Below are 26705 nucleotides of genomic sequence, written 5' to 3' on the forward strand. Positions count from 1 at the left end.
GACTCTGCTTTCCAGTTATTCAGAGTATGTTACCCTGGAAATTAGTACTGCCAAATATCTCCTTAGCTTTAAACTTGGATTCATAAAGTTGGCTTCCTAGTATAGGCCCTTGCTTAGCCATCAAAAATCCTACCTGGTAGATTAGTGATATAAATTTCCAGAGTTTAAGATTTCTGATACTGATCTTTCATGTTCTCAATGTCCATATGTGCCCACAGCTATGTTGCTTTAGGTGTGACAGTTAACAGCAGAGTTGAATTAGAACCCTCGTTGTTGACTCCCAGTCTTTTGTTCTTTACTTACTTGAAATAATTTCCAGCATTACAATCTGGCCAGAGACTGTGTGTTGCTTGCTTTACTGTGAAGTCTCCCCTTATTCCTTATTTACAAAACCCTGATATTAGCCAGACAGCATTGTGTTTTATCTTCCCCAAATAAGCTTTTCTAAACCACTGATTATAACTTCTATTTCTTTTGTACTCTTCAGTTTCTCTATTAGCATTAGTTTTTCCTCAAAGCCAGGCTTTCAACGTCATTTCTGTAGTGCAATGTATTTGCAATTTTCTTTATGGAAAATATCGTTAGGGAAAATTTATTTGGGAAAAAAAATGCCTGGCACATTAAGTATTTGCCACAAATATTAACTGATTAAATGACTAAGACAAAAATTTCTTTTTAGTAAGAATTATACATATTTTTCTTTTCTCATGGCATTATACTATTTAAAAAACTTTAAAAAAATACATCTCAAGTAGAGAAAGCAATATTTTTTTTCCAAGTCACTTTTAACTTGTTCCTGCTTCATATTGTTCCTTTTCTTTGCTTTTCTGGACTGAATACAGTAGACGCTCATTAACCTATGTTAGTGAACTTTCTGGTTGAAAAAAATAAACTTAATTGTTATATTTATGCTTAAATGTTTTGTTCCCTACAATTCACAAAAAATATTTTCCAAAGTAGATTATCAGATATTTTGAAAGAATCTTTGTCATTAACAATTTACTATGAAGCCTTCATATATTCCTTAAAAAATGAATGTCTTTTACCTTTTCACCTAAGTATCATATTTAGGTAAGTAAAAATAACTTTATTTTATATTTACCAAAACCTGCCTAACTCAACCTTACTTTCTTTTATTCTGACACTCAAAAATAAAATGAAAACAATGATAAACATTAGTTTCAATTAATTCTTTTTAATGTGATGAAGAAGTCTGTAAAAAATATATTTACCTCATAGCCTTTTCAAAGAGATTTCATTAGCTAAAATAGTTAAAAGAATTTCACTAAGAAGGTAGCCAGCCAGTCTCTCATGTGATTACAAAGAGTATTATGGTTCATTTTCTTCCATGAAGTCTTTCATCCCTAAAATCATGATTTTTATGGAAGCCAGTAGGAAGTGTTTGATATCTCAGGATCAGTAGATACTAACAAGTAGCTGATTTTACAAATCTCTTATCACATTTGTATACCAAAATAAACAAAACTGATAATGAATAGATTAATGTCCCTCCCATTTCTTGTGTCAGCCCTATCTTATTTAATTGAAGGCTTCTCTACCTTAATATTTTTGAGGGTAATCATTAGATTGTTTTCCTTTAATGATGAATTTATTTAAACTTCAATAAATATGAGCTCTCAAATCTCTTATCTTACTGTACTACACACAAAATTAGTCAAGATTTTCAACAAATGTTTGCTATTAATAAATATAAGTATAATCACTGTCTTAGGTTCAGAAATATCTTGAATCAAAATGATTAACTTCTATAAAATAACCATGATTCTCTACAGTAAATGTTATCTTCTAACAGAAATTATCATCTCCTAAATTTCATTTGTAAAACATAGAGCTTTGGAATACCATTGGTGAAATTCTTTAAAGACCCTGAACAAAATTAGAACTTATAGAACTAATATTGGGGTTTTTTTTAGTAAGTTTTAAGAGAAAAAAAAAAAGTATGATGGAAAAAATATTTTTCAGTGCAAATGTTTATTAGGAGATGATTAAGAATACTAATGAATCTATAAATACATCATTTCATTTGCTATCAAACACCCAAAATAAATATATGAAGCTTGGGAAACTCTAGCAGTAACATTTAAAATCATTATGTGCAATATCCATGCATTTGGAAAACTGAATGCTTAGCTTTATTGGATTATAAGGGGTAGATGTATTTATTTTTAAATAGGAAATTGTTTTTCACATTAAATATGTAATACAAGCATACTTTAGAAATTATGAAACATGCAAGAACATAGGGAAAAAAGATCCATTGTCTTACCAATCATTACATCCATTATTAAAATTTTGGCATATCTCTTTCTAGTCTTTCAATATGCATAGTTTTGTTTTTCAATATATATACAGCCATCATACTATTTATACAATTTGTATAAAGGCAGACATATTATATCCATATACAAATTACTGTTTGGTAACACTGTTTTTGTCCCAAATTATATTCTATATCTTCTATAAAATTTAGGCAAATAAAAATTATTACATATTAGTTACTCTAACAAAAACATGTAATCTTTGTTCATTTTCATAGAATTATTATATAATTATACATATTTCTAATTAAGTGTATACTTATACATATTGATCATATAATAAATAAAAAGTATATGGTTCTACAAGTATATGCATCTCTAATTAATTAACTAAATTCTTTTGGATTACTTACCTTTAATTGTTCTTCTCTAAAAGTATCCTGAAATGAATCCAACTTACTAATTTTCTTTTTAACTGAGAGAATTGCTCTCAAAGTTGCTAATATTTTCCCTTGGCAGTCTGCTGAAGTGTTGGCAGCTTAACATATTCTGGATTTAGTAATTCATCATATTTCCTTGATTGGAATTGATCTCTCAACAAGACAATATGCTTTAGAAAACACTGATTATGTTTAATAATAAGTGAATGGATGTCAAAGAACATTCTGCTCTGCCTAATGAGGCTTTATAGATTAAGTCTAATTATCAGTGATACAAAACTAAAATATCCTTTATGTATTGGACAGCAATTAGCTTTCTGCTCAGAACAAAAATCTACTGAATTTAAAAACAAAAAGATGTTTTTGGCATATTTAAATAAGACAAGTAAGGACTTGATATTGATAATATGAACAAAAAAGATTAAAAAATGAGAATTTTTAAATAAAATTACCATTGTCTTCTAATATGTTTTGTGACTAAAAAACTTATCTAGTATATATGGGGTGTAAAAATAACATTGTGGTTTACTAAATTTCTACGAATCTGGTGACAAATTTAGTCAGCTAATTTTTTTTTTTTTTTTTTTTTAGTTTCAAAAGGAAAAAGAAAAACAGAAAAATACTAGAATATATTCCCATAAATAAGTTAAACCTCAGATGAATATATTTTGGCATTTTAGAATTACTGGTTAAAATACAAGTGGATGTGGACATAACTTGTTCCATAAAAAGTCACAGACGACAATGGAAAATAGGTTACATGAGGAATGCAAAAGAGCACTGTCAGAAATCTTGAGTTCAATTATGTCTCTGCCTGAAGTTGTGTGACCTTAGAAAACTCCCTTAATCTTTGAGCTCTCCAAATGAACCTCTTGAAGAATTGGGAAGGCCTCTTCCACCTCTATAACTATAAAATTAGAGGGTAAAGATAGTATAGAAAAGTCTATCTATTCACAACAGAAAATACTAATACCCAGGGAAATTCTTCCTGTGCATTACCATGAGCCAAAAGGGAGAAAGGTTCAGTCACCAGCTTCAGCTGGCTGAGCATTTTAACCTTCTGAAACATTTTCATGCATATGATCTCGTTTTAACCTCACCATAATCCCATGAAGCAGAAGTAAAATTATGATTGTCTCTATTCTGCAGATAAAGAAATTGAAGGAAAAGGGGGCATTATTTTGTTTGAAATCCCAAAATCATTTCATTGATTAACAAGAATCTAGGTCTCCTCGCTCTGTAACTAGGACCTCTTTCAATAGAGCTAATAAGGTTAAAGGGAAAAATAAGCATATGCAGCTTATTCTAAGGAAAAAAGGCAAATCATTCAAGGAAACATATAGGAAATGAGGTTTCAGTGGTGAGTTCTTTGCGATGATTGTGAGGTTGTACATTTAACTCTCAAGTTCAAAGGGAGCTGTGGTGATAGTTTTAGAAATGTATATAATTATTTAAAAATTCAACTTCTGCAAAAAGCAGAAATTTCACTCACCTAATATTATGGAACTCCCCCTGCCCCCATCAAAAAGTTAACAAACCTGTGAAAGCGGATCAAGTAGTGTGGCATATCAAATGGACAAGATCCTTCCAAAAACTAAGGCATACTGATCCTTCCTTGGACTGACTTATAACAATAGGTTTTTCCTATTCAAATTAATTTTTTAAACTGTTTACCTTTCAGGGAACTAATATTTTCTTATATTTCTCATGAACATGCAGATACTTTTATACCTGTATAAACTATAAAATTAATGACAATTAATAAACAGGAAAAAGTTTACTTAAGAAATTTGAAAAAAATATCAAAGCTCCTTGTTACTGAAACAGTAAATTGAGGCCTTGTGAGTGTTTACCACAAAGTTATATGTATAGCTATACGAATTAACTAACAAAAGAGTGTAGTGAAATTTATTCATTTAGGTTATGGTACTACTTTTTGGTTCAAAGACTGTACTTTTTAAAAAGTGGATACCTGCGGTCCATCTCTGGCTTCATAGAAGTCACCCACTCTTATTTTTGCACTGAAGCTGAAATTGTCCCTTGAGATATCCATTATTCCATTTCTGCTGAGATACTGAAAAAATCACATATTTTTCCACTTCAGGTTTTAATAATTACAACCCAGCTTTGATGTATAGCTATCTTCAGGACACTATTGTTCTGCATATTTTATCAAGGGGCTATGGATTTATAAGAGATCAACTTAGGTTAAGTACATTCATTAGTCCCATACAAGAGAATATTTTGTATCAAGGAAATTTATCTGAGAAAGGAGTGTACTTTTTTTTTTCCATAAGCATGCTTAATAGGCACCAAATGTATGTTATTTGGTGAAAAGTATGTACCTTTATTACTTCAGGGTACTGCCTAAGTTTCTTTCCACAGGGAGCATAATATGCTACTTCTCCTTGAAGGCGCCCTCCAAAGTTTCTTATTCTTGTCTCTCTCTGCCAGCTACACATAACAGAAATGAGGGTTATAACATACTTAATTTTAAGGAAGCTTTTAAAAATATAAAAATTTTAAGAATACATGCTCTTTAGAAAACATAATACAAAGAAAACAAATATAAACAGCCAATCATACAACTTAGATACATTTAATACTAAAATAATTTAGATTCGTAGCTAAGTAAATCAGCTAAAATTAATCAAAAACTCAATTTACAAGTATTAAACTCCATTAAATTTTTGAGAAATCATATTGGCGTTACTTTGAGTATTCAGACATATTCAGTAACGTGTCAATGGGTACTGATTTTTCACACTGGAAAAGCTTTAAATGAGTAAAGTAAATCTGGCTCTCTGCTCTTTGGGGATCGTGTCCTTCCAGTGTGAAAATTCTCAGGTCCAATTCAACCATTTTAGCCAAACTCTGCTCAAGTCCCTCAGTTTTGCTCAAAGTGGCTTTCACTATCCTTAAATTTGTCTTTACAAAAACCTCTGATACTCTTAACTGTGTCCCTGCCCTTTGCCAAATGATTTGCTCTTGCTACTTTTTCAGCCATACTCCCACCTGGCTGCACGATCCCATCACAGCTCTGTCATACCTAAACCCAGCTGTCAGTCTTAATTTCTGTTTTCTGCTGTATCAACTTCAGATATATCAGCTTTGCTTTGGTGCTTCTGCTCTGATAAATACTATGCAGTAATATTTACATCTTTTATTAACAGTAGAGAATAAGAAATCAAACATGCATAAATATGTGGGGGGGGAGCATAAAGAGAAATCTTATTCTGCATACCCATATTCCAAAGGAATACGCAGTTCACGCTCATCTGTTACTCTTCTTCTTTTGGAAGTGCCTTCAAGAAAATTCAACCAGTTAACATAAAAGATTAGTTTATATAGATGACAATTTTTTTGATAGTTCTGAAACTTTTCTTAATGACCTGAATTAGTGTATTTCTGCAACTGGCACATTATTTTTAGGTTCTTTTCAACAAAATACATTGTATAAAGTAGAGGAATTTTTTTGCTTTCATCTTGACAGGGTAACTAGTATTTCTAGTGAAAAGACGATGCAAGGAAAAATATATAGCTCTCCTCTCATTTTGTTATTAAAGAAATGGCTAAAGAAGTAGGAGGGAAACAGCAGATAGAAGTTTCAGGAAACTATGTACAGCTGTTTTCTTTGAAAATATGAGTTTTAACATGAAATTTTCATGCTGAAAAATTTCAACAGATGGATCATATATAAAAAAAATAATAAAATTTCTATATCCATATAAATCTATAGTCAAAAACACTTTTAATTAACCTAAAGCACAAAGAATAAGATTATGATTATATGAAAAAATTTTCATAGACAATGATCAAGTTTACCAATACAAATGTATACATCTTAAATTAGTAGGATATTATATTGGTTTGTAGCAAATGAAAGTAAAACTAGAAATTTCCAAGAAAAGAGTAAAATAAGTAAAACAACACAATACTTTCTATACACATCTGTATTTTCTTAGCTATTGAATGAGAACCGAGATTAATTTGGGATTATCAATGTAAAACCTTTTAATGAAGACCTCCAAAAGTTTATAAAAGGTCAAATAGAAAAAAAAAAAAAGATATGGCATGTCAATGGAATAATAATGCTACTAACTGATACAAGTGTCATTGGCTATGTGTTGGTCAGATATGTATCTTATGTAACCAAGTGAGCTCATTTTTAGCAATTATCAAAAAAGTCCAACTGTCAGTCAAATTATAAATTCTAGAAGCATCAACTGAACACAAAAGCAAGAAAATATTCAAACTCCAGAGCTGCTACCAATCAGATCCTTAAATTGGAAGCACAGAGAATAAAAATGGTAATGGGTCATATCCTTTGAAAATGCATGCTGACCTTTCTTAGCCAACCTAAAATCTAGCACTTGATTCCAATGAGATCATTCCCAGAACACTGTATAAATACGAATTCTTGTTATGGTTTGACTTCTACTTCACAATAATAAAAATAAAGTGTAGGTACCAGAGTGTGGACTTGAAGTAAGTGTGGAAGAAGGTGTGCCAAGAAAAGCAGGTGACTGGGATTCAGAACATAAGGCAGCAGGAGCAGAGCCTGGGGCTTTGGCTATGTGGAGGTTACGAGGTGTTGAGTGAGCTGTGAGACTGATGGAAGGGCTTTTGACAGAGGAGGTTGTTTTATTCAGTTTCATTGAAGTTTTCTCTCCTTCAGTATCACTATCTGATTCATCTTGGTCTTTATCATCATCATCATCTTCTTCTGATCCTTCTGTATCTGATTCTGAATTACTATCTGATTCTGGGAAGTAAAAGAAGCATTTGTATATTATAACTAGATAATCACCAACAATTTGCAGTTTGTATCTAAATGGAATAGTTCAGGAATCAGCATCTGTGACTGAGAACTCAAATGAGCAAACTTCCTGAAGAGTCAAGGTAAAATCACTATCTTACAAGCTATTTGAGTACAATATATGAGGGTCATAAATCCTCAGAATTCTTTATTAAAAGTTATCTATTTTACTCAAATCACCAAATTTGAATCATAGAACAGTCCTTTTCACATGACACTATTCACACGATGAGTTTCTGTTTAGTGGTTTCAAAACCACTTTTAATTTAATAAAGAAACTAAAGTATAGAGGAAACAGAATTGATTATTTAAATTAATAGATTCCAGTAGTTTAAGAAGTATACCAGGTTCAGCATGAGGAAGAGAACTCTGGAACTACCATTATCCATTCTTCTGGGCTTTGAGGCAAAAGGAAACAATTTTCTGGCAGAGATGCTTGGCTTTAGGGGCTGCAGTTTAGGTGCAAGATCTCATCAAGCTACACAGGCTTCACAAAAGGCTAGGATCACAGAAATAACTATGGGGAGTAATATAATGGTTTAGTAATTTAAGTTTGTTCTAGCACTGTAGTAGTACAAATGCATCCATTCCTATAGACATATAAAGTCTATTCCTGGAATAAACTTGATAATACAGGACTGATACTTGGACTGTATCTTAATGGTTCCCAGAACAACATCTTTTGTGGAATTGTGTTTTGTGTAGCACTAGCTGCCTAGATTGAAGTTCATTATAAAAACTGTCTTTGAAAGTTATTAATATTGATATTAATTATCTATTATGTAAAGTTATATTTATGGGAACCCCCATAAAAATATTATCAGGAAAAATTGTTCTTACCCTGACCAAGTAGGTTGTTTTTACCTTACAGACAATTTTTTAAATTGTATAACTGATTATATTTTCTTATTCATATTGGCAGATAGAAAATTTACAATTGGATTCGTGGCTGACCAGTAACAAATCCGAAAATTTTTATAATATATATTTCATCTTTGTATTTAAATTTTAAGCTATCTTATGTTTTCAATCTTTCATATAACAAGAAGAAGATTTAAGAAGAAGAAAAACAAAAAGAAATTTTAAAAAACTAGGAAGTGAATCAAATAAAATCAGGGAGTACTCTATATGTTGTTAAATTAATTCTGTGTTGCTAACAGATATCCATAGAGATTTAGGTTTTTGGTATTTTCTGTGATTACAATTTTACCTTTGTTCAAATTATCTAGTGATATAATTTAACAAGTAGCAGAAGAGATGAAAAACAAAGGACAAATGAGTGGTCATGAATTAAATGAAAATTAAGCAAGGTTGTGAAATTATTTCTTAGTTCATGCATCATTTATATTCACTTTAAAGTTATTATTTGTTTAATGTTAAATGAATGACAAAGCTGAGATTTAACTTAGGATTCCCAATTTCAACTATTCCTGTATTTTACCACCCATTATAGAAAGGTTCATAGCTGTGTGAAATGCAGTGAATGACAATGATTTTAAGTTTGTGAATTAATAACCTCTTTAATATGTTTTGGTTCACATAGTATTTGGAGAAATACTATAAACTAAAAAATAGAAAATAACCTGATTGGCTGTCATCAGATTCATCATCTTCATCCTCTTCCTCATCTTCTTCCTCATCATCTTCCTCTTCATCCTCATTTGAATCCTCAGAATCTTTACTACTAGGAATGTCTGAATCTGTTCCTCTAAACTGTTCCACTAAAGATTTCGCAGGATGAGAGTGATGCTGTGTTTTTACCGTGTTTACATTATTGCTAACTGCTTTTTCCTTCCCTTGACTATGCAGTATGGGAGAGGCAGTGGGCATTACCGTTGTCTGATTGCCAGAGGTTCTTCGCCCACTTGTACTCAGATTTACAGGTGAGGGAAAGGGGGTGCTACTTGCAGTAGCAATGTTTTCACTAATCTTACTCTGCATTTTAGTTTTGGTAGTAAGTGCCAGAGGAGCCTCTTGAATGACACTTTGAATAACTCCATTTGGTTGGTGGTTACCTAAAAGTGCATTTGTCAAGAATGGATTAGGGTGGTTGTTTTCTAATGTCTGTTTTGGATGTGCTGGTGAACTAGAGGTTGCTTTTGGATTTGACAAAGCTGCGATAACCTTCTTCAGGCTCTTAGATGACTCCTGCTTCTTTAACTGAGCTGGGAATGTCTGTTTATATTGTTCCTGTTGAAACATAAGTTAAAAAATAAAACAATGTACCATAAGAACAAAGATTATTTCCATTTGCCTTCTGTATCTGACAACAGCTACTCATTTATACAAATTTAAATCATGACATACAAATGCTATAAAAGTAGTTGCAGTGATGACTAGTTGGTTGCTGAACCTTGGCTAGACATAATATCTTTAAAAACTTAATTAGTTTTTACCCTCAGAATATATATGTTTCCTGACTATCCGCCTCTTATTACTATTGCTCCCATTTTTCTCAATAACCTAAACTTAGAAGCCTAAAAATCCTTTACTTTCTTTTTTCCAAGTTAGCCATATTACTATGTCTTTTGGATTCTTTCATTGAAATATTGCTCAAATTTAAGCCATACTATCATTTCTTCCCACCCAGCTCCCAATATATGCTATAGGCCAATGCCAATTTTCTCTTAACATAAGCCATATTTTATTATATTAGCTCTGTGGTCAAAAATTTTAGTGCCTCTTTCATCATTGCCAGCCTTACAAACCCTAAACACTTAATTCTGATACTCAAATTACTATTCAAGTAGGCACTAACTAACCTTCCTTGTCCAACTGGACTATTTACCATGACCTGTGCATGTCATACTTTCACCACCTCCACATTTTGCTATAATCATTTACTTTGCATGAAATGTCTTCCTCTTATAAATTTTAAGCTGATGAAATCCTGCTTAGTCTTTAAAATCCAACCCAAGCAGCTTTCCATATTTGTCCCAGCCAGAAGTACTCATTGCCTCTATCCTTTGAGCTTCCTTATAGTCCCTTATGTTCTATCCTGTATTACCTACAGTAGTCATAATATGAAGTTGGTGGGAAGGCTGGCTCAACATTTTGTAGGATCTACTTCAGAGGGCCTTCAGCACATTAACATTGGAAAGAGTATAATAAAAGAGTTCAGAAAAATTACACTTTTCTTGGGAAAAATTAATTTATAAACCATTTAGCCATAAAATTTACAACTGTAAATAAGAAACAAAAAATTATTTGGCTATCAGAATCTTCATGAAAAGAATAAAATCATATGCATTTTATTAAACTTGTATAATCAAAATATAAAAAACTGAAATAGAATGATCAAAACATTTTAAGCTAATAGAAATAGAGTTGAATTTCGAAAAGTAGAATTCTATGATGAAAATTGTTGGCTTGAAATTAAAATCAGCAGTACTGTCAGCATTAGACCTGGACTCTTAACACTCGAATCAGCAAAGACTTGTGGAGGGTTATTTCACAAGTATAAATGCAGATGGAATGACTTATGAAATATTTTAAAGTGCCAGTACTAAGAAGCAGTAAGCAATTCCTACATGAACTTTATCTTATTTCCATCTTCACTGTATTTGTTTAGAAAATTAATTTGTAACTGAGGCAATGCCTCACAAAGAGAAAATGTTTAACTGGTATTTATTCAGTGAATAAAATATGTAATATTATAGTAAATAATTATATTCTCCCTAAAAATATTTTTATTTTTAAGAATGTTATAGCAAAATTCTTACATAAAATACTTTAATATACTTAATTTTACTTAATATTTATATAATATATAAATATTACATACTACATAAGTATACAGATAATGTACTCATACTTCATATTAAATATATATACCGATTTAAACTTTCAGTTAGAAAAATTTAGTGTATTTTCATTTCTTATAACAAAGTTCTGTCACATAATTATTTTCTATTCCTTTTTTTACAGGTAGTAAATTTTCCTTACAAATACATAGGATCAAACCAGTCATGAGAATAAGAACTTTCTGAAATTGCTCCTTACTCTGTAACTCTGAATAATCACGTCTCATATATTGACATCTGAAGGTTTTCAAAAATAACCAAAGATACTGTATTTTATCCCAAGACTAGTATCAATTACTCTTCTACAGCAAATAGGCTATCTTTTTTGATTTTGGGGTGGTACATAAAAAGCAGGAAGGGAGGAAATAGAGACCTGTATAGTAGCAAATGTCTTACTACTTTAAGATACCCACTTGGCTGACAGGACTATGGGAAGAGAGAGGTTCAAAGCTTTGTCCTGACTCCAAGCTCTTGCTCCCCCTGCCCCTGGCTGAGTTTTTATGGACCACACAAAAAACCTCTGAGCAGAGTTGGACAAAAAATTTTCACTCCTGGTCTATATATTCAATTAATGTATATTGATTTGAATTAAATGTCTACCGTGTAAGGCTATAAAAGGATCCAGTGATTAAATAACACTCAAGAAAATCACAGACTAGTATGGAAGGGAGATACACAGTAGGCAGCATGAAACAATTGAGATCATCATGAGAAATGAAGCAAAATTCTATGTTAGACTGTCATATAAAGAAAGAGAGCTGATATAAGAAAAGTATTTATAAAATATGCTTTAACTCATAATATCATCATAATAATAAAAAAGTAGTCATTTAGGATTAAGTCTAATGTGAATGTACATTCACATAAAATATTTCCCATTAATTACCATTATCATTTCAGAAACACCAAATTATTTAAATCATGGGCTTTAAAATCAGAATGACCTTGGTTTAAAATCTGTCTGCTCTTAATTTGTTATGTGATGTTAAAAAGTGACTTAACCTCTCTGAGCCTTAATGTCTTTACCTCACACAATTGTATAAGGATTACATTAGAGCATATGTGTAGAAAGCCTAGCTTGGCTACATTTATTAAGCAAGTATTTAATAAATGACTTTTTTATAGGCAGTCCTATGAAAATCTTTCAATAAGAATTTAGGAAACTTTTTGAAAAAATTAATAAACCTTTCATAATGCAAGTAACTCGATGTGGCTCTGTAAAATTCAGTCATCTTAAAGTGGAATATATATTAATGAAGAATTAAAATAACCCAAACAATGTAATTTTTAATTTACTTAATTTATTCATGGAGAATTAATAATGTGATGCCAATAACAATAACTCCTTATGACTGAACAGTGCATGACAGGTTGTTGTATGCATGATTATGATACCACTGGTCATTCTATTTAGATCAGTGATTCTCAAACCTGGATGCATATCTGAATCACTTGGAAGCTTTTTAGACATACAATATCTTAGTCTCAACACAAGAAATCCTGATTTAAAATTGTTCTGAGGTGGTTATTTCTTTTTTAAAGTTTTCCAGGTGATTCCAATGTACACTTAGGCTTGAGAACTACTCATTTAAATTCTCAGAAGAGTCTGATTTGCTCAAGTCATTTTTATTTGAGCCTGCTGTTAAATTCTTCACAGTAAGACAAGAGTCAATGGACAAGGACATTGTGACTTTTTTGAGAAAGAAAGGCAGCTTATCATAGTGGTTAAGAACAAGGACTCCAGTACTACACTGCCTCAGTATGAATTGTAGCCCCATCACCAAGTAGCAGTGTCCTCTTGGGAGAGTTATTTAAATCCTATGAATCTCAATTTGACCATCTGTAAATAGGCAAAATAGTATTAGTGGTATTTATAGATGTTAGTATTCAATGAGTAAATGCATCCATCGCTCAGCACTTAAGGAATGAATGAATGGCTAGCAAATAGTAAGTGCTCTACAAGTCTTTGCCAATGGTTAGGATGCCTAATGATGATTTTTATAACCAAAAGTCAGGATACTCTGTTCAAATGCAGTATTTTTCTCTAGTCTGAGTGAGTTCTAGAATAAAAAGCACTGGTTATTTAATTACTAGAATTCTACTGGACATATGAATGTAGACTATATAGTAACATAAAACTAACAGCAAAAAAACAGATGAAAAAAATTCTGTGATTACATGTTTCTGGTGTTTATAAAAGTAAAGTTACTCAAAATATTTTGTATTTCATATAATTCATTTAAAATGGTAAAGGAAAATGATTCTTTATAAAGGATTTGTACACTTTAAGTTGATAAATTACAGGACTACAGATGTAAATCACTCAAGAGTTCATTTCTTTAAAGAAGAATATCCTGATATTATGAAAAAAGGACATTGAAAATAATTGTGAGGTATGTCTTATGTAAACATATTTCTCTCCTTACTGCTAAATCATTAAACCTGAGGAAAAATGATAAGATTGTGTTGCCAAAAATACATTAAACAGGTGTGTATGTAAACATAAAATCAGAGAAATTTAGTTTTCTAATGTGCATATTCTATCCCTGGTGACCAAGAAAGTATAAAAATAAGAGTAGAATTTAGTTAAACTTGTAAGATTATATAAAAGCTCTTTTTCTAATAATAAAATTATTCTACAAATATTTTTAACTCACCCGTTTGGACCGCAATTCACTGGTCAAAGGACTAGATTCTTCAGAGGTATTTTTATTCCCTGCTTTAAGTGCATCAGGAGAAGGAACTATGAGTTTCATGTAAGTTTCCTTTTTGGCTTGATTTACCAAAGATAAAGGTTTCACATTGGACACCAATCCCGTAGACTGTATTACACTGGTGTGTTTGTTCACAGATTCCTCCTTTGCCTGAGAGCTTTGGAAAATAAATGGAAGCTGCTGTGACAAAACCTGAGGCTGCTTCTGCTGGGATTGGAATGATGAGTGAGTCTGGGGTTCAGACACAAGAGGTAATGGCTGGTGTATTCTTTTTTCCTGGGCTTTTTCAGTTGCTTTCTGTCCTTCTGCTTTTGGGTCTGAAATACCATGTAATAGCACCTGTAGATACAAATTAAAATGGAAACTTCTTAACATCTATTAAAACAGAGAACATCAAGAAGTAAAACATAGAGGGGAAAAAAGGGTACTTTAAAAAAGTATTCCTAATGACATGATAAATTATATAAAGCTCACTAAAAAATACACCAAATATCTCTCCATCTCCTATTTTTTTCTTGTGCAAAGGTAAGAACTAAAGACAATGATCAACTTTAAACTTCATAGACTTTGAGAGGTAAGAGAAATCAGTTAATTTCTAAATATGAATAATGTGTAGATACTGCCAGTGAAACTATTTACACCTACCTGGTTGTTACTTTTATGTTGTGCTTCACTCTCTGAATCAGAATCATCATCTTCACTTTCTTCAATACTTTGATCTTCTTCTTCGTCTTCCTCTAGATCATCTGAATCACTACTACTAATGCCTTCACTTGAGGTGTCTGATGATGTGCCCGAATCACTATCACTGTTGCTAGAACTTTCCATAGTTTTCTTCCTTGGTTTCTGGATAAACACAGGATTTTTAGCAAGACTTTCATTTTTGGAAAAAATTCAAGTTTCAGTAAGAAGTAAGCTGTTTTATTTTTCAATGATATTTTCAATCTCAAAATGTCATTTTACGAAAAAGTAAAAAGTCACATGTTATAAGGGTAATTATTCAACAAACTAATCAAATTAACTTACGACAGGAATTCTAATAAAAACTATAAGCTCTGTCATGTCCAGAATATTGAAAACATATATATATGTATGTATGTGTGTGTGTGTGTGTGTGTATACACATATACATATTTTCATATATACACACTATGACTGAAATACTTCAAAATGCATGACAGGTTAAAAAGAGCAATTTACAGAACAATAATTCCATTTAGGTTAGGGTTACATACATTAACATTCTATATTTTACTATAGTCTTCTTTCTTTGTGCAGAGAGTGAGTCAATAGCCAAACACACCTTACTAGGTGCTGAACTACAATGAAGTCTGAGATAGAGTCTTTGCCTTTAAGAAACTTACATTCTAGTGGTGGCGGTGGTGGCAGGTCAGACAGATAATTAATATAAAAGCAAATGATTCTTTATAGTAAAAAAGTACTATAGAGGAGATAAAATAGGTCGAAAAAAGGATTAATGGGCTGCTTTAGTTAAGGTCAAGGAATTTAAATTTTTAATATTTCCGCATCAGAAGAGAGAAAAATATGATAAAGAGAGAGATTAATTGCTGAGACTTTTAAGATCCTATAGAACAAAGAAAATCTAAAGCTGGTGGAAAGGGACATTTGGTGATATAAAAGGAAACTTTTGTGTTTAAAGGACAGACAGTGATAGGGGATAAAAAGAGGAAAAATGACAAGATCAATTATAACTAACTAACTATATAACAATGAAAAAATTAAAATTCTGCCAGTAGGAAGACTAAAAAGGAGAAATGTTGAAACGACAGAGCAACAAGATTGAGCACAATCCAAAATTACTTAGGAACAGTTCAGTAGTGTTCACTCATAGACAAAATAAAGACCAAAATACAGAAAAATGAGCAATGAATTTCAAAAGCAACAAATTATAAAAGTTATGGCTTTTATATATATGAAATATATGACTACTAGGTTTGGGGAATAAAAGATAGTAACACACCTCTACAAGGATGCCAAGTTGAAACAAGAGTTACAGATTGCAAACCTATACTTTTTCCTTTGTGTCTTTTGAAATTTGATTTAAATCAAGTAAAACACATGAGTGAGGAGAGTCACTCCTGTTACATTCCACTTGCCATGGTACTGTGTTAATTGCTCCAAACTAGCAACTGTAATGCTTCTTCCACAGGCACACCCTTCAACAAGCTGACAGTCATTCCCTGAAATATCTCCTTCCCTCACAGCAAAGCAGAGAGTGAACTGGAAAAAGGGAAATTGCACGACGAGAAAGACCAAAGTAGAGATTAAAGGGAAACAACAGTAATACAATAATTTTCAGCCTATCATTTATTTGACAGAGAAACAGATCCTTCTTTGCAACACAAATCTGTTATGAGTTTCTAAGCATGTATATAGCAAGGCTATGAAAATCATAAGGAATCGAAACTGAAGTTACCACTTTCAGTTTTAGTTTTAGTAGGGGCTCGGTAAGGAAAGGAATGAGGGAGCTATAGTGGTTTGGCAGAAAAAAACTCCTATTTCAATGTCCATGTAACTGTGTGGTTTTTATTTAAAGGCAGCATGACAGATGGATCCTACATGCCTCAAGAGTGGGTCTGGAGGTGCAGGTCCTAAAGCTTTAGGGTGCATAACATTCACTTGTAGAACTTGCCACAACCAGCAGATTCCTGGGTTCCAACTCCAAACAAGGCGCAGGGATCTGCATTAACAAGTACTTAATGTGGTACTGATGCAGGTGGTCTTTGCAGAGCATACCCTAGTGAGCAAAGAGCTCGTGCTTCTATAAGGTAACAAATTTAATCTCCATATTAAAAAAAAGTAGATGTGAGTAGACAAGTTCAGGTCTTAAAGAATAAGACAAAAATGAGTTTTTGTACCACCGGTTTCATCTCCTTAGTCCCTTTTAGTGTGTGTGTGTGGTGAGGTGTGCAGTTCCTTTGCATTCACATAATTAGGCAGTATTTTTTTTCTGTCACTTAAACATTTTAAAAATGAGTCTTTTAGGTTCATAAAAAGTGAACAAAGTAGCGTTTATTAATTCCTCTTGCGCCAACCCCATCCAATCTAGGGAAGCTTTTCAGAACGCTCTCCTTGAACTTTCATTTCACTGTATATTTATTTCTTTCAATAGCAAAACAAATACATATTCAAGGCTATTATGTACCAGGCATAGTTGCTCTAGTGTCTGGGGATACAAGGGTGTGACAAACAGATAGCAACTCTGCTCTTGTGGGAACAGGGAGAAGAGAATCAACAAACAACATGAATAAGTGCTTTTAGTGATAAATATCATGACTAAAACAGGATAATTGGATAGACAGTGTGTGCTGGGGCGGGGGATGAAGATTTAGATGAAGTCATCAGGTAAGACTCTTCTGAGCTGAGGTCTAAATCGAGAGCAAGAGCCAGTCATATAAAGACAAAAGAGCCTTTCATGACAGGGGGAACAGCAAAGGCAAAAGCCATGAGCTGGAAACAAGGCTGACGTGTTCACAGAATGAAAAACTCAGCTGGACCTGCTCCAGCAGGGAGAGAACTGTAGGAAGTGAGGGTGGATGGTCTGGCAGGGGTCAGACCATACAGGGTCTCATAGGCCATGACAAGGATTTTATTCTGAGTGGGATAGGAAACTATTAGAGGGAGTGATAACATATGACATTTTAAAATCATAAAAAAAATCACTTATATTTTTAAAAGACTGTTACAGCTGCTGTGGTAACAATAACTAATATGGCAGCAGGAGGGGAACTCAATCTTGAATTGTCTTATTTTGTTCTCAACAGTCTGTATGTGTATTTTAGTTTGTGTTGACTTACTTTGTTTACTTGTTTAATTTAAAATATCTATATTTATTCTAAATACACATGTAGACTATATGAGAAAATTGGACTTAATCAATGATGTTCAATGAGCATTACTGAGATAAGTAACCCCTGCCCCCCAAGGAGGGATTCTCAAAATTAGCTGAATTTTTCAAACTACATATGAAAAAGGGTTCATAAAGTAATTTTTTTAAAGAAGTTTTTGAAAAAGAAACACATTGGGTAAAAGAAGAGTTTTTTTTATTCAATTCCAACTCCCTTCATCTTCAATGTACTTGAAACATCTGCTACCACGAGTTCATGCCTGACCATGTATTATTCAAAGGTACTTTTCTGAAGTCTTAGGTTCTAGAATCCTTCACATTGATAGCCAATCTCCCACAAGTGCTATTTCTACGTAGAGGTATACAGATACCCCTATGGTACTTAGAATTTCTTTATTTATATCATTAAAGTGGTGACTTTGTAAGCTTTTAATACCTGCTTCTGGAAATACTTTTTACTTTAACAGCACTGATTTTGTTTAGGAATGTCAATATAGATTTCTCATTAGAACTAAGGACAGGGTCTGTTTCATATCCATTCCTCCAAAGTCTTGCCTTCTACATTGTGGGGGCACTGAGGATATTAGATTTTTCTAATTTTAGCACTATTTCTGAGAGGTAGGATAGTGTAAGTTTTAAAAACAAGAACGTTTAACATTTAGAAATATAAAAAGAGAGATAAATCCCATGATATGATGTCTAGGACCTGCTTCAAAATACTATGGGAGCAAGGAGTGGGTGGTGTTTCAGTCAGTGCCTGGCATGCAGAGAAGCTGGCAGCAGGGCAGAGAAGGTCTTCGGAGCTCACACTAATGGGAATGCCCTTGAAACACAGCATAAGAAGTATAGTAAAGAGCAGCTGGAAGAGGAACAGGTAGAAAGTTGACCCTGAAACCTGTGTCCCTGGAAGGAAAACAACTAAGAGTCTTTTTATCACATTTGCTTAAGTGCTCAGTGGGGTGGCTTGAAGAGGAAAGGAAATATTTGTCTTGCGGCCCAATTACAGTCCTGCTGAGATTCTGTGATGGGTATCCTTAGGTTTTGTGGGTCACCAGATGACCTCCCCGCAGACCCTTCTATGTCTCGCTATGTTCTGGAAAACATTTATTTTCTGTTGAGAAGGGAATTGAAAGCTCTAGAGCTAGTACTTCTATAAAATATGCTGGACAAAAGGAAAGAACCCTTTATTTGTTCAGTTGATCCTGAATACATGGAACTTGATGCTGTCTTGAAAAAGGACAAAGAAAATTTTGATAAAATATCTCCTTAGGATTAAAAATTGGAGCCTGGGAGGCATGTTGTTCAGATATAAATTTCAGATCAGTGCTATTTGCAACTAGTGGCTACTCCTGTCTTGACCTTGCTACAGTGTGCCAGAAGCTTCCCAGTCCCCTTATATTACAGCTGAGATGATGAAGAAAGTGATGTTGCAGGATCACAAACTGTTCACTCTCTTTCTCCTAAAAATCAGGCCCTGAAAGTTGGTTTTTATAAAATGTAGACAAGAAGACACTGCTCTCTTATTATCTTTGTTTTCAAAATGTGTGTAGATGCTAAGGCTTTAACTCAGAATAAACTAAGACCTCTCACTCAAGAAGAAATTACAAACAGGAGCAGACTAAATTCACTGATATGGGTGTACTTACTAGAAATTCTGGATATAATGTGTTAGTTCATGTAGCTGGAGGTATCTCAGCTTCCTTTGTTGGATGAATAAATCTGGACTCAGTGGTGACCCATATTTAATAAAGTTGAAATGCCACAGCTTCCCTGGCATAATGTGGAAGAGGAATTCCAAAGGCTTAGAGTGACCAGTATATTGGAGTGAATTTATCTCATGCAATCTGCATACCCACCCTATTTCTGATTCTGCTTCTATAGCAGACAAGTTCTAGTCAGGAGGCAGAAACCACATTAGCAATTTGAACAGGGAAATTTTATCATAAAGAAATAACAACCAGTAACAGAATATGAACTAAGAGGGAAGGAGACCTCTAAAGAATACTAGAATAGCAGATGTAGGGAATAGCCACTTCCTGTAGGACTGAGGTAGAGTACCAAAATGAAGAAAAACTTGGAAAAGGGTCTCTCTCCTCCAACCCCCCATTCACCCAAGGCTGCGCTTCAGACTTTGCCAGAAAGGATGCAGCTGTTGACCACTGGATGGCAGAGAAGCTCACTGAGGTATGACAGATCAAGTCTGGTACACAAAAAACACCACCTGCTGGAGTGCCAGAAAAACTTGCTGGGATCCTGCCAGCAAGGGTGCTAGTAAAATTGGCTAGAAAGCCAACCACTGGCATCCCAGTGAAGCTCACTAATAAGCTGCCTGCTGGGATGTCTGTGAAACTCCCTAGACGGTGTGCAATACTGAGTCTCCTGAACTCCACGGGCAGAACAGCTGCCAGCTGGTGAGGAAGCCACCCACTGACAGCCACAGTATAAGAAGAAGAAAACACTTTAACCAGGAACAGAAACCCTTTCCTCCCCACTTTTCTCCAGGATCCTCTATGGACAAGGTCTAACATTGTGCCCACTGGCAAAGGAGAAAAGGGTGAATTCAGAGCTGAGAAGCATTAAATTGATAACCTGCACAGTTGGGGTTATGATGAAATAAAATTGGCCACAAGGTAGTAACTGTTGAAATTGAATAATGGGTACACAGGATTATTATGCTAGTCTATCTAACTTTGTATATTTGAAATTCTCAATAATGAAAGATTTTTTGTTTTTGTTGTCCTAAAGCATGAGCTCTGGAGTTAACCTGCCTGACTTCAAATCCTAACTCCTTAATGACCAACTATTTTGGGGCTCTTTTTCCCCATTTGTAATAACAGTACCTACCTCACAAGGAGCATAGGGAAAACAGAAATAGACATTACATGCAAAGCAGTTAGAGCAGAGCTGGTATGAATTAAGTTCTCAATACATCTTAGCTATTATTACTATTTGTATTATTTATACTGGTGCTGGTAGCTTTAATATTTTAAGATATGTAATATTAAAACCACTCCATAAAATAAATATCTGGAAAAACAGGAATTGATAATTCATAAAAAGTTATTCCATAGATTCAGGTGGTTTGACCTTTAGAATACTTATACGCAGAACTGTTATATGTTTGTCCTTCAAGGAATAACTTACCTTATCTTTGATTTTGTCAGCTCTAGCATCCAAAGGCTGGGATTTGTTTTGTTCCTGACTACATTTTCGATTTCCTCCACCTGAGCTTATACTTTTAGTTTGGCCCACAGAACTTGAAGCAGTAGTAGATAGTACAGATGTGTTGATACCAGATACAGATGATGTACTGTTTCCATTTATTGACCCATTTACACCTTGAAAATAAAAATAAATGTTTATACAAGAGAATATTATTCAGCCTTATAAAGGAATAAAGTAATGATATATGCTACAATGTGAATGACTCTTGAAAACATTATGCTAAGTGAAAGAAGCCAGACACAAAAGGTCACATATCGTGTGAGTCCATCTATATGAGATATTCACAATAAGTAAATCCACAGAGATAGAATGCAAGCTAGTGGTTGCCAGGGACTGGGAGAGAGAATAATAGGGAGAAACTCCTTCATGGGTATGAGGTTTCCTCTTGGGGTGATGAAAACGTTTTGAAACTAGATAGAGGTGGTTGTTGCACAACACTGAGAATACATTAAATGTCACTGAACTGTTGACTTTAAAATGGTTAATTTTATATTTATGTGAATTTCACTCAATTAAAAAGTGTTTAGAAAGATAATTAAATGCAAGTATCCTCCCCTTCAGAGCAAACGCCACAAACACATAAGTGAAAAGGAGAATAACCCATCTAAAATGATATTATATTTGCAAATGTATTCCAACAACAGTTATCAACTATAAAAATAATAATGGTAATTTAAAAGAAAAAGGAGTACTAAAATATTAGTTTTAATGAATTTAATACTTAATTACAGAAGAAGTAATATATTATATTGAATTACACAAAGGAGGTACTGAGATACAGAGGAAAAAGCAGTAAGTCAAGCTGGGAGTTAGAAATCCTGGGTTCAAATTCTGTTATACAAAGTCGACACGTAAGCAGTATTTCCTTGAATAACTTATTTTACCTTGGCTGCAAAACAAGAATGCTGCTAGTCTCAAAGAGTGATTATAAGGACAAGTGTGAAAGTGTCTAGCACAATGCTCTATAACTGTTATTAAACCTGAACTCTACCGAAAACAGGTACTAGAATGGAGGATTTGTACTACTTCACTTAAGTTTTAACATGGATACCTTTTTCAGGACCATTTCGGTTACTTTTTCCTGAAGTCCTTGAATGGAATGAAGAAGAATCATGATTCTGGGCTGGAGGAGCAAACAGTGGTGGGATTCCCAGTAACGGGGGAAAGAAGGTTGCCCCTGCACGAGTATGAACATCCGTTGTTCGCCACCATTCTGCACCTCAAAATCAAACACCAAACAAGCAAAAAGACTTGAATTAATTTCCTAGTTACTTTACAGTGCTTTTTATATTTCATTCCTGAAAAAAAATTCAAGTTTCATCTTGGATTAGAATTGCTAAATTATACGTAGTTCTGATTATCCTTCCAACTGTAAGACAGCTGATTAGCAGTTATGTACTCATCATTTCTCTCATTAAGACAGTATCCAAACATCTTTACTTAGCATCTTCCTTGAGTTCAAGTTTAGGAAGAACAAGTTAGTCTATGGTTTTAAAAATAAAATGGGACAGTTGGAATATTAAAGAACTATTTGACTCTTTGATGACTTACATAATAATTTTTCTAAATTAATAAAGAAATAGAATATATAGGAATATACTCATCTATTTTAAATCCTTAGAACTTAAGGTTATTATCTACAACTTATGTTAAGAATATCCTCCAATTACATACAAAATAAATCTGGCTTTGATAAATCAGGTGGTTTAAATAATAATACAAAGACCACTGTAATCCAGCATACCTCAAGTGTTTTTATGGAAGAAAACATTCTATACTCAAACAAAATAATAATGATGGCAAAATGAGTAAGCCTTTCTTCCTTTTTTTTTGGTCTAAGAAATGAAAAGTGCTTCAAAGATTTCCAAAACAAGTTAAGTCACATTAAAATATGAAAGATTTTTAAAGTTTCTTCCCTAAATTAAGAAAGCCTGAATTTTATTTATACTTCCCCTCATCAATTACAGATAACAATGATTGTTTTATCAATGTAAACTGACTAAATGGTAGAAAATCATCAAATGCAATTTAGATATTCAAACAGTGGCTTTTAGTTAAAACTTTTATAAAAGGAGAGAGGCCAAATTTTATAAAATATATTATTCAGGGAAGGGTGAAGATTAAGAAGAGATTTGAAAATAATCAAAAGGAAAGTCTTGTATTGCCCCATCTAAAATCTCAGAGAGAATATTTTCCAATTGGCTAACCAGCCACATAACCAATCAGTTATTACCTTTCACGCTAACCTTCCAAGATATATGGTATACTTTTCATCGATCGTGACAACCACAAAAAAATTAGAAGAAAAACCCTCAATGATATAGTATGGGAAAAATTCAATATTGTTAGTGTATTATATTATAATATGATCGTTAAAGCTTTTCTAGGAATATTTCTTCATTAAAAATAAGATGCAAAGCAGTGTGCACCTTCATTATCTAAAGACTAAATTTAGTTAAAAAAAAGCGAAATGTTCATGGTAGCTGACATTTCGAAAGGTCTAAAAAACAGTATAAGCAGAAAACTGCAAAATCTATTCTTCTGCACTGCAGGAAGGCGCTGCTAGTGAAATGACACCAATGTATATTCAGCAGTGCCTGAATGATGGGAACTGAACCAAGAATTACTATACAAAACCATTAATCATTTATCTACTGTTTAGATGAAAGAACTGTATTTAGATGGGAAGAAAAACTATGCATTTGGGGCTTGTATCAGCACAGCTGGAATCTACAGTTATTTACAGGTTTGAAAACTAGGTTCCACATAGCTGATAAAAAAGAACTGAGGTTTCCTGAAATATTTATATTACTTAAAACAGAGTCCATAATTAAAGCATTACAGTTGAATGTACAGACTTTGTAGACAACAAACAAATCAGTAAGGTAATCAAAGTGTAGTAACACTCAAATATTTTAGACATAAACTCAGAAAAAAACATAAAAATGTACTTTAGAATGTCGATGGTGAATGAGCACACAATAGGGATTAGAAAAAAAAATTAGAAAATGTGTATATTATAAATAAGGTGACACCATGAGTAAAAAAAACAAGTAAATAAAATCAATCAAATAAAAAGATGAAAATGGTAGAGCTTCTGATCAGACTTCACAAACATCTAAAATTTCATGGGAAATAATAGAATTTTTGTTAAGTGATGAGCTTATTTATCTTTCAAATTTAAGAAAATAAAAAACAAAATTTATTCACTCATAAACTACCTTGTTGATAAAATGAAATATACAAAATAAGAATTACATAAACCAGGACATGATGAATTTCTCAGTGCATTCAAAGGTGGTAACAGCATAGTAGCAACATTAATCATATTCAACTGGAAGATTCTAATGTTTCAGAGGATATATTGAATCTCAATTTGAATCTAGAAGACATGGCCGAATTTTTAAATCTTTCATACTTGATAGAGCCAGATACTTTACAAAACTTTATGATAATATAATATAAAAACATAATGATTAAAAATTATAAGTATTTTAAAAGAAATTACCATGAAATACTATTTCAACATAAAATGGGAATATTTTTATTATAGTAGTATCTGTTAAGTAATTTTGCATGTTGATTTAATCACCTGAAATGTAGACTAATTAAGTGTATAATATTTAAAAATAAACTATTCTTCTTTTAAAATTCCTAGCAATTTCTTCTTGTGTGTTCTCATTATTTAGTAAGTCATTTAAAAATTTTGGCATTTTGGTTACCCTTTTGAATAAAGCCAATTATAGAGAATTTAAATTTAAGTTATTATATAAAATATACAATTTAAACAAACGAATCCTCTAAAACTAGGCATAGTCTGTTCATTTGGCAAAAATGTATGCTTACGAAGGCATACTTTTACCACTAAAGACTCTGTCTTGTAACTGTTTATCCATATCCCTAAAACTATAAGCAACATAACAAATACTATGTTAGTGTATTCCTCAGGGCTTGGGTTAGTGCACAGAAAATAGCAGATACTCAAAGAACTTTGTATAATAAATGAATGAGTGAATAGTTTATATAGGCTAGGGAAGTTATTAGATTTTTTTTCTATGCAGTGGAAGTATCAATATTACTGAAGTCAAGATGAGTAACTCTTTACACCTGTTGACTTTTCCAGTGCAGAAAGTATTTGATTTTAATAGTACAATAATTACATTGTATTTTAAAAATGCTCAAAAGTAATACTATATATATATATATATATCAGTCTATATCAAATATAATAAACTATGATAAAACACTTTAAAAAATTTAAGATACTAGTAACTATCTGTATTACTATTATCTATTTTGATTTTTATTTAGCAATCCTATGTTTTACTGAACATCTATTGAATGCTCATTTGCTAAGAAACCATGCTCAAAACTGACTGTGAAATAAATTCCTACACTATTTTCAAAGCAAATGTTAAGACTTAGTTTAAGATTTGAACTTTTTTAGCCATATTACTCCTCCTCACCAATCCCTCTCTGAATTAAAGAAATAATATGACTTAACGAAATAATACTTGAAATATACATTTAACCATCTTTCCACTCTACACATATAATTCAAACAAGATATTTGTTTCCTTTTAAATAAGCACTTGACAAGAGAAAAAAAATGATGGCTACCAATTATATACTGATTATGTAAACTGAATACTGCATTCAACACTGAGCATGGCTTATTTCCTTTAATCTTCACAAGAACCCCAAGAGGCAGACACTATCATTATTATCATTATCCTCATTTTTCAGATGAGAAAATTGAGGCTGAGAGGTCAAATTACTTGTTCAATCAAGGTCACGCAGCTAAAAGGTAGCAAAGCCAGATTTAAATTCAGATCTATTTGTCTCTGAATTATGCTCTAATTTGTAAACTTTTTTACATTAACACTAAATCATGCATCCTTTACTTAAATTTAATAAAGTTAATCACTGGAAACACATTAAAGTTTAGACTTTCAAAATAATATAACAAGACAAATTATAGCATGTTTAAGTTAAGATTAAATTGCTCTTACTGAACTCCTGAATTCTCATAATCTGTAGAATTTGAGATAATTCTGGCCATCTTGCCATGTAAGTGGTTCAAATCTATGGCTGCTTTAATGAAGTAAGGAAAAAATAGAAATCTAAGAGCCAAGTTCATCTTACTTACAAAATACAGAGAAATGAGAACTCAAAATAAAAGTATATTCCTTATAAGAACTGGACCTTAGTTTTCCACTGTAAGTTAAATAATAAAACTGAGAAAAATTCATCAAGCTCTACACTTCCAATACATACACTTTTCTACTTCAATAAAAAGCATGAGAAAAACTTGGCCTAAATATTCACTTTTGTGGCAGATGTCTATTTCTCTAGCTCAACACTTGAATACCTAATTAACTGCATTGCCATCTAGCACATATAGTGTACTATCGTTTTGCATGTAAAAAGGTGAGCCAATTCTTGCACAAGAGTTTTAATATACCAGGCATTAGACTATTCCTTTTGTTCAATTTAATAAACAAATTAATGCTTGAACATTTTCAAGCTTTCCTCCTTTCCTTGAACACTGTTTATA

General features: G+C 32.6%; 1 protein-coding gene across 23 annotated transcripts in view; it reads right to left on the reverse strand.

Moving 5' to 3' along the window:
* The window catches only part of BAZ2B (bromodomain adjacent to zinc finger domain 2B), a 290545-nt gene that overhangs the window by 80212 nt on the left and 183628 nt on the right, over positions 1–26705 (reverse strand). For 13 of the 23 annotated variants that reach the window (XM_064484824.1, XM_064484829.1, XM_031451497.2 and 10 more), the window contains 9 exons: positions 22200–22367; positions 21068–21261; positions 14701–14901; positions 13999–14394; positions 9122–9728; positions 7191–7484; positions 5964–6024; positions 5065–5173; positions 4692–4793 (listed from right to left, as the gene is read on the reverse strand). In XM_064484824.1, the coding sequence (XP_064340894.1) occupies positions 4692–4793; positions 5065–5173; positions 5964–6024; positions 7191–7484; positions 9122–9728; positions 13999–14394; positions 14701–14901; positions 21068–21261; positions 22200–22367 (2132 nt within the window). The remainder of the gene's footprint in view (positions 1–4691; positions 4794–5064; positions 5174–5963; positions 6025–7190; positions 7485–9121; positions 9729–13998; positions 14395–14700; positions 14902–21067; positions 21262–22199; positions 22368–26705) is intronic. The other 10 variants (XM_031451502.2, XM_064484827.1, XM_064484828.1 and 7 more) reach the window with 6 other exon arrangements.

Source organism: Camelus dromedarius, chromosome 4 (assembly GCF_036321535.1).
Source record: "Camelus dromedarius isolate mCamDro1 chromosome 4, mCamDro1.pat, whole genome shotgun sequence".
In the NCBI taxonomy this organism is placed as follows: Eukaryota; Metazoa; Chordata; class Mammalia; order Artiodactyla; family Camelidae; genus Camelus; species Camelus dromedarius.